The 12,331-nt window shown below is 42.6% G+C and overlaps 1 protein-coding gene across 5 annotated transcripts in view; it reads right to left on the bottom strand.

Annotated features, from left to right (window-relative positions):
• Nucleotides 1-4,110: 4,110 nt before the first annotated feature.
• Nucleotides 4,111-12,331, bottom strand: part of LOC310984974 (uncharacterized protein) — a 34,034-nt gene continuing 25,813 nt past the window's right edge. For all 5 annotated transcript variants that reach the window (XM_083970363.1, XM_083970364.1, XM_083970367.1 and 2 more), the window contains exons 8-10: nt 11,926-11,999; nt 6,360-6,488; nt 4,111-5,199 (exon numbers count right to left, since the gene is read on the bottom strand). In XM_083970363.1, coding sequence (XP_083826489.1) covers nt 5,078-5,199; nt 6,360-6,488; nt 11,926-11,999 — 325 coding nt within the window. In that variant the 3' untranslated portion in view covers nt 4,111-5,077. The remainder of the gene's footprint in view (nt 5,200-6,359; nt 6,489-11,925; nt 12,000-12,331) is intronic.

The following is a 12,331-nucleotide window of genomic DNA, read 5'->3' as shown; positions in this document are numbered from 1 at the left end:
GGGAGGGAGAGAGAGAGGACTGAACTCTCACTGTAAAATAATAAAAAGAAATAAAATAAGACACCCTCCTCCTCCTCCTCCTCCTTCCTCCTCCTCCTGTTGACATCAGCTTCTCCTCCTTCGTTCTCAGAAAGCCACAGACTTGTTGTATCAGTCTTTGGCATCGGAGCTTAAAGAGCTTTGTTCAGCAGCAGCGGCCGAACGTTTCCAGCTCGACAACAGGAATCCTCTGTTTACAGTTCTTACAAGTTCTTCATTCAAAAAAAAAAAAAAAAAAAAAAAACCCACCGAGCACCGCCAACGACTTCCCAGAAGTAGCCTAACAAAGACAAAAAAAAAAAACAGAAAAAAAGAAAAAGAAAAAAGAAAAAAAAGGAAAGAGGAGGAAAAGGAGGAAACAGAAACTAAAACGGCCTTGAACTCTGGCGGTGTCCTCGTCCTGCTCCTCGTCTGACAGGCAGACAGACAGACAGGAAATGGTCGTTTCCACAGGAGGAGGAGGAGGAGAGGAGAGGGGGGGGAGAGGGGGAGGAGGTGGGGGGGGGGGGGGGGGCAGTGTTACAGAGCAGCAGGTTTCAAACAGGAGCTTCGAAAAAAAAAACAAAGAAAAGTGAAGACAGAAGCTCCTGTTTCTGAGTGGATCTTCATCTTCATCTCACTACAGCTTCTCTTTCTCTTTTCTTTTTGTTTTGTTCTCTTCCAGGTAGGGATGTCACGATTAGAGATTTTCTTTGTATGATTATCACGATTATTATGCATTAATTAATTTCACAACATATGAATGTGTAAAATCAAACACAATCAAAATATGATTACATTACAATGTTTTACACTAGTATCTACTATTCGTATATAACCAATTATTAATCCTCCAGGGGAAGTGTTTTAAATATTCAAATCATTAATTGTCATCTATACCAAATGTTTAAGTTTATTTTAATTGTTTGTTTGGTTGTTTTTTTTATCACAAATGAGACGCTAACATTTAAATTCCAACCAATCGTATGTTACGTTACGTTAGGTAAATGGACCAGTATTTCTTACATTTACCTTAACTTTGGTGCAACATCTGCCTCTGTGTTTCCAACATAGGCTAATCTTTTTTGGAAAGTGACGACGGTATTCAGGAATCTTTACGATTAATTAATTGTGGCGTTTAAAGGGATAGTTCAACATTTTGGCAAATTGGCCCATTGCCATAATCCCTATAATCATAGCAGCAGGTTCGTTACCGTTAATTGTCGGTGCAAGCTGTTTTTTAGAACGGCGGAGCAGAGCCGTGAGCTGCTCAGAGCTACGCTACGGAGGCTCATGGGATTTTTTTTTGGTTTCCCTCATCAAACTCATCAGATACACAATCCAACAACTCCACAACGCTCTGGTGGACAAGTTGTGACCTGCGCATTCACCACGCTATGAGATAATAACACAACGTTACCAGACAAGAGTTGTTTTAGAGGCAAATTCATACAAAACCGCTGATGCGCGTTGCCTTCAGGGACAGTTTTTCTCTGAATTTACCTCTAAAATGGCTCCGTTTCGTAACATTCTGTTGAACTATCCCTTAAATACCGCGATTAATCATGAAAACAAAGTAATCGTGACATCCCCACTACTTCCCGGTGAAGTGAAGCGAGGCCGAGCTCGGAGCAGTAGTCATCGGAGGCGGTGGTGGTAACGGGGTTTTACAGCTGCAGCTCGGAGCTCCAGGCACTTCAGTAAAAGGCGTCATGATGCAAAACAAACAAGCTAATTAACAAGACGACGAGCTCACGGGCGTAACATCATCATTACATCATCGTCATTACATCAGCAGTTCACCTCCGCTCTCCGCTCAGGTTTGCATTGCTTATTCTCTTCATCATCATCGTCATCATACAGTAGCACCAGACTGGTACAAAAAAAAAAGAAATAAACTAAAAAGAACAAAAACACGACGCCGGCTGCTCAGTCTCTGTCTGTGTTCTTTAAAAAACATAAAACATAAAAACGAAATAAAAAATAATATTAAAAAGGTGCCAAGAGTCTTTTGTTTTTGTTTTTTTTCGTGTGTGTCTCTTTTGGAGGATGTGACGTGACGTTACGTACGTATACGTCCTCTTCAAAAGGTGCTTTTTAGTTGCTCTAAACCACAGTGCAATTCAAAGGGTCCTTGACACTTTGTTTTTGTTTTTTTTTAGTTTTTAGTTTTAACGTCCAACATCGTTTAGAGACCGTGGACAGGCGGGTCTGGTCTGCAGCTTCAGCAAAGACCACAGGAGAGAAAGAAAACATAAAAGGCAGATTTCAACTCTCTGGACCGACGGCGCCCCCCACATAAACACTCTGTGAGCTGAGGGGCGCCGTCGCCAACGACAACAATAACATCAACAACAAAATAAATCATAATAATAATCATCATCATCGACATAAAAAAAACAAAAAACAAAAAATTCAACTTATTTGCTTTTTTCTAGATCTAGTACAAGTGTTTTTTCTCTAGTTGTCATTGCAATTCAGGAAGGTGCGCTACATAATCAGGTCGGGGGGGTTTAGGTGGGTGGGCGGGGGGTTGTGGTGGAGTCGAGGTCGCAGGAAGCTCCGAGGACACACACACACACACACCCTTTCAAAATAAAATGCAGATCAGAGGGAGGGAGGGAGCACCGGGCCCGACAGAGACACAGGCTGTTTTCGAAACCGCGTACAAGCTACCGTACTGTACTGCCCTACAAAGGCAAAGTGCAGTTGTTTTTTGACCAATCAAAAGTGTGGCATATTCTCTTCAATCTGGTAGAATTTGATATTGGTACTGCTAATATTTCCAGAGTTATTGGGCTTTTTATTTTGCTGTCCATCCAAAAAAGCACTGTGAAACCAAGGCAAAGTGCCGTATCTGCACCAAAACTGAGGCAAAAGTGCAGAATCTGCCATAAAACGGTCAAAATTGGTCAGAAAGACAAACTACAAAATACATTTAATTCAGTCCACCTTTATCTAATCAATTATAGACTTGGTGGTTATTCATAATTTGATGCTTAAACCTGACAATGAAAAACACAAAAAGCTGTTTTTCTCAGTTTGGCATTTTTTACAGATACTGCACTTTGCCTTTGTAGGGCAGCGTATACTGCCTACTACATACTGCGTTAGTATGTACTGTATACTGCATACTGAATGTGGGATTAAGTATGCTACTTCAGCACACCGACACCGTTCACACCGCAGTATGCAGTATACAGTATACAAGTTTCCCAGAATGCATTTCGCGGCAACAGGTAGCGGTAGCGGTAAAACAGGCGAAAAGCTGTTTTATTTCTCGCTCTAGCGCTGTTATTATGTAACTTTATTAAGTTTTAATATTTTTTCATGTGAGAAAGTAACTGTTTAGATCCCAAATATACGGCCAGTTTATCCAAATGATGGCTGTTTAGAAGTTTGCTCCGATGTTTTTCGGAGAAGTGAAGCTCCACAACGACCGCACAGAGACAGTAGCCGGTCTGCAGAGCTGCTTGGCCGGCCAACCTCCGTCGTCATCCCGGGGGGAGAAAGCAATCGCTAATTAACTTACCCGCTGGCTTTTAGAGCTATTTAAATTATTTTTAGGAGATAAATGTTGGTTTGATTGATGAAATCTAACAACTATGGCAGTCGCATTAGTTTGTTTGACTGAAAAGTGAAGCTTCCTGTGTGAATTGGACAGAAGAGCAGCAGCTGCCTCGGGGCTCAGAAATCACCACATTTACAAAAATAAATACATGTTTTTTACAATGAACCGATCAGTTTGCATTAAGTTTTATGCTATTGAACTATATAACATAGTTATGGTACACGGCAAAGATGCTTCACTACCGTCTTTGGTTAAAGTTAGACGTCAGGGGCGCATTGCATTGTGGGATACAGTACGCAGTGTAGACTGGTCAGATGCATACTGGAGATATTTTCCGACTCAGTACGACATCCGGGAACTTTTCGCATACTGCGGATTTTGCTTTTGTTTGCATACTGCATACTGAATTTTGGCCAAATCAGTACGTACTAGCAGTATCGTACTATGCGGTTTCGAATACAGCCATTAGGAGGGAGGAAGGGGAGGAGGGGGAGTGGGGGTGACTAAAGTCTGCTCAGTAACATAATGCAGGTAAACATGACAAGAGTGTGTGTTAATGTGTGTGTAAATGTGTGTAAATGTGTGTGTGGATGACGTGACGTCGGCAGCATCTCAGTGGTTCAGCAGTTTCAGTTCTCTTTGGTCAGTTTGGGTTAAGGTGCAGTTTCCTCTGTCGGGTTTGTTTTAAAAACTTTGCTTTTACGTGTTTAATGGTGGGAGGGGGAGGGAAGGGGAGGGGGAAGGAGGGGTAGGGGTGATATTAAAGCTCCAAGAATTTTTTTTTTTAGTTTTTTTTCCACATACACACTACACTAATCTGGCTTCACTCTGTTGCGTATCACAACACTTTGTGCCCGGTGACACAACCCGGATGGTATGCAGCAGCGTTTCTATAGAAGCACACACACACTGTAACACACACTATAACACACACACACAGATTCTTTGTTGTGTATCCAGGGCCCGGGCTCCTCCTCCCACTTCCTTATACTTGCACTTCCTCCTCCTCCTCCTCCTCCTCCTCCTCCTCCTCTGTCCTCGGATGCCCCCCCGACCCCTCTCTCCCTCCCTCTCCTCCTCCCCCACTCTCCCCCCCTCAACCCTGACGACAACTACAACCATCTACAAAACAGTGCAATGTCTATTCATAGGCACAATGGGAAACAAATACAGCAACACACAGGGAGAGAGGACGACTACACACACACACACACACACACACACACACACACACACACACACACACACACACAGTCGTACAGTATTTTACATGTCCAACACACACACAGACACACACACACACAGCAGCAGCAGTCGGCTGCTGTTTGGAGGGACGACCAGCAGGAGGCGCAGGGAGCTTCACTCCCACTGTGTTTACTCTCCTCCTCCTCTTCCTCCTCTCTTAGTCACAGGTTGTTGGTTTGTTGTTGCTGGGTGAGGAAGAGGAGGAGGAGGAAGGAGGAGGAGTGAGGAGGAAGAGGGTGGGTTTTACCCGGCGGTCCCGTCCCCCCCCGGCGGCGCAGCCTCCTTGCGTTGCCCCTGGGAGCCGCCGCCGCTCGCCGCCAGGATCCTCTGCACAAAGTCTTTGGTCCGCCCGGCGACCAGAGGACCTGAGGTCGTCACGGAAACCACATTTTAAGGAGGCGCACACAATGGGATTCACCCCCCCGAAACATGAAAACGTCTCAGATGAACACATGAATCATTGAGGTCAGCGGTTCTCAAACAAAGGTTCAACAGGGTCCCCAACTTTTTTCTAGAATTTTTTAAGTTTTTTGAACATTTTTTACCACTTGCTTTTATTATTATTATTAATTTTTTACTTTTTTTTTTTTTTTTTTACCACTTTTTTCTAGAATTTTAAAGGGACAACGAGGAGTTTCTATTCGGTTATAAAAAAAGTCTCACGTTAATGTGGATGAATCTCCGCTACCCACACTTGTTAATGGGCCCATTTTCGATAAATATATCGTTCTGTCTCTATCGTTATTTTGTTATTATTAGTGGTGGTGGAAATGCTGGTCGAGCCGACCAGCATTTTTTACTTTCGGTTTCGCAACGAATCATGAGAATAACGCAGCTGAATCGCCGTTTATGGTCGGAACTACGACAGTAACTGAACCTCTTTGAACCTCTGACTTTAATTCTTGATGAATGAAAACATGAGTCTGTCTTGCGCCGGTTAAAGAATTTCACGGTGCGCGGAGGCTCATAAATGTAGTGTGAAAACGCTTCGCTTTTCCAAAACTCCTCGTTGTCCCTTTAAGTTTTTTTTTTTACAAATTTTTTACCACTTTTTTCTAGAATTTCAAGTTTATTAAAGATTTTTTTTATTATTATTCATTTTATACTTTTTCTTTCTTTTTCTTTTTTTTTTACAATTTTTTACCACTTGTTTTTGAGAAAATGTTTTTACTTTTTTTTATTTTTTTTTAATAAGTCTTACCAGTTTTCTTTCTAGATTTTTTTAAAAAGATACATTTTTTTTGAGAATTTTCACCATTTGTTCTAGAAATGTTTAAATGTTTTTGGAGAAATTGTACCATTTTTTTCCAGAAATTTCTCTATAATATTTCCAAAAGTTCACGCCATTGGCCCCAATTTGTAATAACGTCCTTCATTCTCAGAACAAATATTTGTATATGTCAAAATTTTGTCCAATGGGGGTCCGTGGTCTAATTTGTGTCAATTTAGGGGCCCTTGATGTAAAAAGGTTCGAGAACAACTGACTTAGGTGGATGAACAGTGTGTGTGTGTGTGTGCGACTGACCACTGGACTCTCGGAGGATGTCTTCCAGACGTTGGGTCATCCCTCGCTCGTCCGTGTCCTCCTCCTCGCTGCTCTCCACTCGTCGTCGGATCACCTCCTTGATGCGCAGCAGCGCCCCCAGCAGGTTCTCTGCAACAACAACAACGAGTCCTCATGAATCAACAGCTGAGACTTGATCACAAGACGTCGGCTCCTGCTTCAATCAGTCCAGACCTCCGGTATTTTTTTTTTTTACACCTCTAGTTCTAGTTGATTTAGATTGTCCTACGCTCAGAAGTGTCCCTGAACGCCTCCTGTATATATCCATTCACCACAGATGAGCGCAAACTGCCGAAGGAGTTTTATTTTCTTTGTTGATTTCAGAATAAAACACTCAGAGAAACCAAATCCTGCAACTTATTGAATAGATGAGTCCAGGTGGTGAGGGGGCGGGGCTTAGTTGTGACATCACAAAGTGACAGGAAGTCCTGACGGCTGGTTTTAAGGCTCAGTTTCTGAATACAGGCTGTGTGCATTTCTCTGTGGACTGAGGCTTTGATACTTTCACAGTATTAATATAGAACCTAGAGCTGCTTTATAATCACACTACACATGGACAATATCTACCTTTATACTGTATGGAGCTTTAACACAAACATCTACCTTTATACTGAAGGAGCTTTAACACAAACATCTACCTTTATACTGTATGGAGCTTTAATACAAACATCTACCTTTATACCGTATGGAGCTTTAATACAAACATCTACCTTTATACTGTATGGAGCTTTAACACAAACATCTACCTTTATACTGAAGGAGCTTTAACACAAACATCTACCTTTATACTGAAGGAGCTTTAACACAAACATCTACCTTTATACTGTATGGAGCTTTAATACAAACATCTACCTTTATACCGTATGGAGCTTTAATACAAACATCTACCTTTATACTGTATGGAGCTTTAACACAAACATCTACCTTTATACTGTATGGAGCTTTAATACAAACATCTACCTTTATACTGTATGGAGCTTTAACACAAACATCTACCTTTATATTGTATGGAGCTTTAACACAAACATCTACCTTTATTTTGAAGGAGCTTTAACACAAACATCTACCTTTATTCTGAAGGAGCTTTAATACAAACATCTACCTTTATTTTGAAGGAGCTTTAACACAAACATCTACCTTTATTTTGAAGGAGCTTTAACACAAACATCTACCTTTATACTGTATGGAGCTTTAACACAAACATCTACCTTTATTCTGAAGGAGCTTTAACACAAACATCTACCTTTATTCTGAAGGAGCTTTAACACAAACATCTACCTTTATTCTGAAGGAGCTTTAACAGGAACAACAGCCTCATGCTTCTTTAGTGTTTTCTAATTAAACGAGGCCTCTGAGTCTCCAGTCACAGGTCGCCATTGTTCCATCGTTTATCTCCCCGGGCCGAGCGAGTGTGCAGCTGCTCCACTCCCCCACCCATCCGCGGTAACCACGGCAACCGGGGTTATACAGCAGCAGCCCACCTTCTCCACCAACATCTCAGTGTGTCCGTTTACGTTTTACAACATCTTCATTGAGACATTAAGTCAAGAAAATGCTCAACATGTGGTGATAAAGATGCAAAGGAATACGAATATTTAGAGTAACAGACGTATTTATATCATAAATAGATAAATAAATAGATCGATTTTGACTTTTTGTTATAAACTAAATGATTAACACGCAGCTCAGAGACAGAAATAAGCTTGTTCTCCTTTGGTTTAAGTTTATTTTTTCATTCATTTCAAAACTTTTCGGATGTTTCCTCACGACATAGAAACAACTCTCACAGACCGACTTTATAATCAGGTCTATGCAACAGGACGAACATGAGCTTCACTCCTGAAGGCCGTCCAAGTGTGTGTGTGTGTGTGGGTGGGCAAACACACACACACACACACACACATCGAGGTCAGGATGTTTCCCGGCACATGTTTGAAGAGAGAGAGAGAAAAAGAGAAAGAGAGAAAGAGAGAGAAAAGAGAGAGTGTATGAATGGGACAGAAAGAATTAATAAAAAGAAGAAGCAGAGAGAGTCACAGCAGGGAGAGAGGAAGTGAAAGGATGTGTGAGGTTAAGCCGTGTGTGTGTGTGTGTGTGTGTGTGTGTGTGTGTGTGTGTGTGTGTGTGTGTGTGTGTGTGTGTGTGTGTGTGTGTGTGTGTGTGTGTGTGTGTGTGTGTGTGTGTGTGTGTGTTTTGGCTTCCTGGCAGCACGACAGTTTTTTTTTTTTTTTTTTTTGCAGGAGCCACAAGTGAAGCGGTGAAACGACGGATCAGGAACGAGAGGAATGTTAAAAGAAGCAGGACAAAGGGAAACCGGAGCTCGGTGTGAACGAAGAGAGGAGGAGGAGGAGGAGGAGGAGGGGTGTGGAGTCAGGGTGCTTAGGGGGCGGGGCCAGGAGTAAGAGGGGGCGGGGCCTAAAGGACGATGACGTTGCTCATTGTTCATCAGACTCTTGAGGTGAAGTCAAGAGTCTCTCCTCTCAAACCAGTGAAGCGTTCCTCTCTGCATCACACTACAGAGCTGTGTTGGGCCATGTTACGTTTAAAAGTAATTAGTTATAGTTACTAGTTACTTTCCCCCAAAAGTAACCGAGTTAGTAACTGAATTACTACATTATAAAGGTAACTAATTACCAGGAAAAGTAACTTTAAATGCTCAAATATGTCAAATTACTTGGACTCGGCTCACTTACCACTGTTTATCTGGCACTAACCAGGAATACATGAGTTAGTTGGTTAGTGCCAGGCCAACTAGTTGATGGACTGAAAAAAAAGGGTATATAAAAATTATTTAACAGCGAATAACGGTGCATTTTATTGTCAGTAATTGTAACGGTGTGACCTCAACAGGTGTAACTCTGAAACATCCTGGAAAGACATTACTATCCGATCGCAGAGCGCCTGCTCTCCCCGCCACAGAAACAAACACTTTTTCCTTGTTGTGATGATTTCTTTACTAAAATAAACGGTATTTTGGACATTACCACTGCACTGCTCGACCGTTTATTTTAGTAAAGAAATCATCACAACAAGGAAAAAGTGTTTGTTTCTGTGGTGGGGAGAGCAGGCGCTCTGTGATGGGATAGTAATGTCTTTCCAGGATGTTTCAGAGTTCGGCTATCTGAGGTGAGTGGCTACATGCAAAAACACAAAGTTTATACTGTTTATACTCTACACTATATGAGTTCAGTGGTGTCTCTAAGGATTCCAGTCATGTACCATAGATATCTGATTGTTTTCTGAGTGTTTGTTGTGGTTGAAAGAATTGCCCCCATAGGTTAGCGTTGTTGCTATCGCTAGCGCCGGGTAGAGATGGTGTAACTCCAGTTTGCCTGCATCAATTTTAGCCGCATTTTTTGCTCCCACCAACACTGGGTGACCATCAGGACAACGATTTAGGGGTAAAAAATGGCCGGAATTCTCCTTTAAGAAATAAAAGTTGAACAAATAAATAAAAAATCTTGAAAAAAAAAGTCTCAAGGCTTCTTCTGAGTCCGACTGAGTCCTGACGAAGCTTCGTTAGAGGAAGATGAAAGAAGATTCTTCAGCCACAGAGACCATGAACTCATCTCGAGTGAGTCTGTGTTTGAAGTTTTAAGAAATAAAAAGGAAGATTCGACCGGAACAAAGAGCGTCTGAGTGTCAGAGCGTCTGAGCCTGGTGGTGTTTTATCCACTGAGGCGTTTAATAAACACAGATCAATAAACAGAGAAACAACCGGCTCAGAGCAGGAGAGGACGAGGAGAGACGACCGATCGCTCGACGTGACGAGAAAACAGGAAGTTTGTTTCCATCCGTGCATGAGATACTAGAATCTCTGCGGTGCGTTCAGGGTCGACCCGCGTGGTGGGACTCATCCGGTTTCGTCCAACAAACCGTGACGAACCGTGACCGTGACGACCTCTGATTCACACACTGTCCCTGAACGCACCGTGCTGCTGCTGCTGCTGCTGCTGCTGCTGCTGCTGCTGCTGCTGTCACTGAATCACCGGCTAATAACCAGACTTCCACATGTTTCACATCAGGACGTCGGCTTTGTTTAGGAAAAAAGCAGAAGAGCTGAGAGTTTAAAGAGTCTGTGTGAGGTTTTTATTCGTCCTAACAAACACGAGGCTGCAAACGAACAGGATATTACATATTACTCTTCATCCCGTGTCGGAGGAGGGGGCGTGGCTTCAGCTCAAGTGATGTAATACACCGCAGGAAATATGCAATATATATATATACAGTGAGGAAGATGTTTCCCCTTCCCTGCACCCTCGAGCACCCGAATGCAACACTGATGTAGGAGTTTGCAATATAAAGATTATACAGAACATTTGTCCTTAAAGAAGATCTAAAGAAACCAGAAGCTGCTTCAAGGAAGGAAAAACACAGATTTTACCAAATTAAAAGCCTCTGGTGCTTCAAAGGGATCGAACCCAGCGACATGATTGGACGTCACACTTTTATTTCATGAATCTGTGATATCACCTGACGTCTGCTGTTAGAGGGGGCGTGGCTTCAGCTCAGGTGAGATAATAAACATAAAACATACATACACAATAAACATGTTATCCCACCTTCCCACAGGCCCCTGAATGCAACACTGATGTAAAAAAAACAACATCAAATACGATCAGAACAAACCAGCAGACAGCAGGAAAAACACATGCACCAAAATAAAAAGCCTCAGGTATCTTGATGAGAAACACGATAACAGCAACTGACCTAAGTTCCCTGACCTACAAAAACAAACTGATTTAAAGAGATAGTTCAACATTTTGGCAAATTCTATCGTCATGGTTTTCTGTATGTAAAGGGCAATGGGTGTTTTATTTTGTGAAAGTAACCGGAAGTGCGTTGGTCACAACGGCTAGCTTGAGTACCTCAGAATTCGTCCGAACAAAATTGTAAACAGCTGGTATTTAGACAAATTAACGACCACTGCTGATCTAAACGGCTACTTTCTCGCTTAAAATGTTTGAAATGTGAAGGGAAATTCATGCAAAACCGCTGATGTGCGTTCCCGTCGGGAGCAGTTTTTCATCAAGCAGTCTCTGCATTTCCCTCTAAAACAACTCTGTCTGGTAACATTGTGTTATTATCTCATAGCGTGGTGAATGTGCAGGTCACAACTTGTCCACCAGAGCGTTTTGGAGTTGTTGGATTGTGTATTTGATCTGTTTGATGAGGGAAACCAATAAAAATCCCATTAGCCTCCGTAGCGTAGCTCTGAGCAGCTCGCAGCTCTGCTCCGCCGTTCTAGAAATAGCTTGCACCAACAATTAAAGGTAACAAACCTACTGCTATGACTATAGGGATTATGGCAATGGGCCAATTTGCCAAAATGTTGAACTATCCCTTTAAACACTGTTACCAAATGAAAAGGCAAACGCTCAGCTGCAGCTTTTTTTTTAAGGAATTTGCAATTTGCTTCGCCCAGTTGAAAGAAGAAACACTCAACCCTTTCAAAATAAAAGCATGGTTCGTGCTTGTGTGTGTGTGTGTGTGTGTGTGTGTGTGTGTGTGTGTGCGGTATACTGACCGTACTCCTGGTTGAGCCCCCACAGCTTGATCTTGTTGGCTTCGTGCTGGGCCTTCTTCTTCAGCCGGCAGGCCCTGCAAACACACACACACACACACACACACAGAGAGAGAGAGAGAGATGAGCGTCGTACTCTGGAACAGGAAACTCCGTCCTGATATTCCCGTTCTCCACATGACCCTGTTACCGAGTCGACTGGCTCACGCCGCGAGCAGCTGGAGAGCAATGAGGAGAGGATGTATTTCCAAACACCTCCCTCCTCCCTCGCTCTCCTCCGAGTCCCATTTAACACGGCGACTCTGAGGAGGAAACGGCCGGTTTGAGGGAAAAAGGAAAAAAGAAAAAGCAGCAGCAGTGGAGAATAAATCAATCAATGCACGTTAAATATTAACGCTCCTCGCGGGGA

Source organism: Trachurus trachurus (genome assembly GCF_905171665.1).
Source record: "Trachurus trachurus genome assembly, chromosome: 1".
Classification (NCBI taxonomy): domain Eukaryota; kingdom Metazoa; phylum Chordata; class Actinopteri; order Carangiformes; family Carangidae; genus Trachurus; species Trachurus trachurus.
This window is presented reverse-complemented; position numbering and strand designations above follow the sequence as displayed.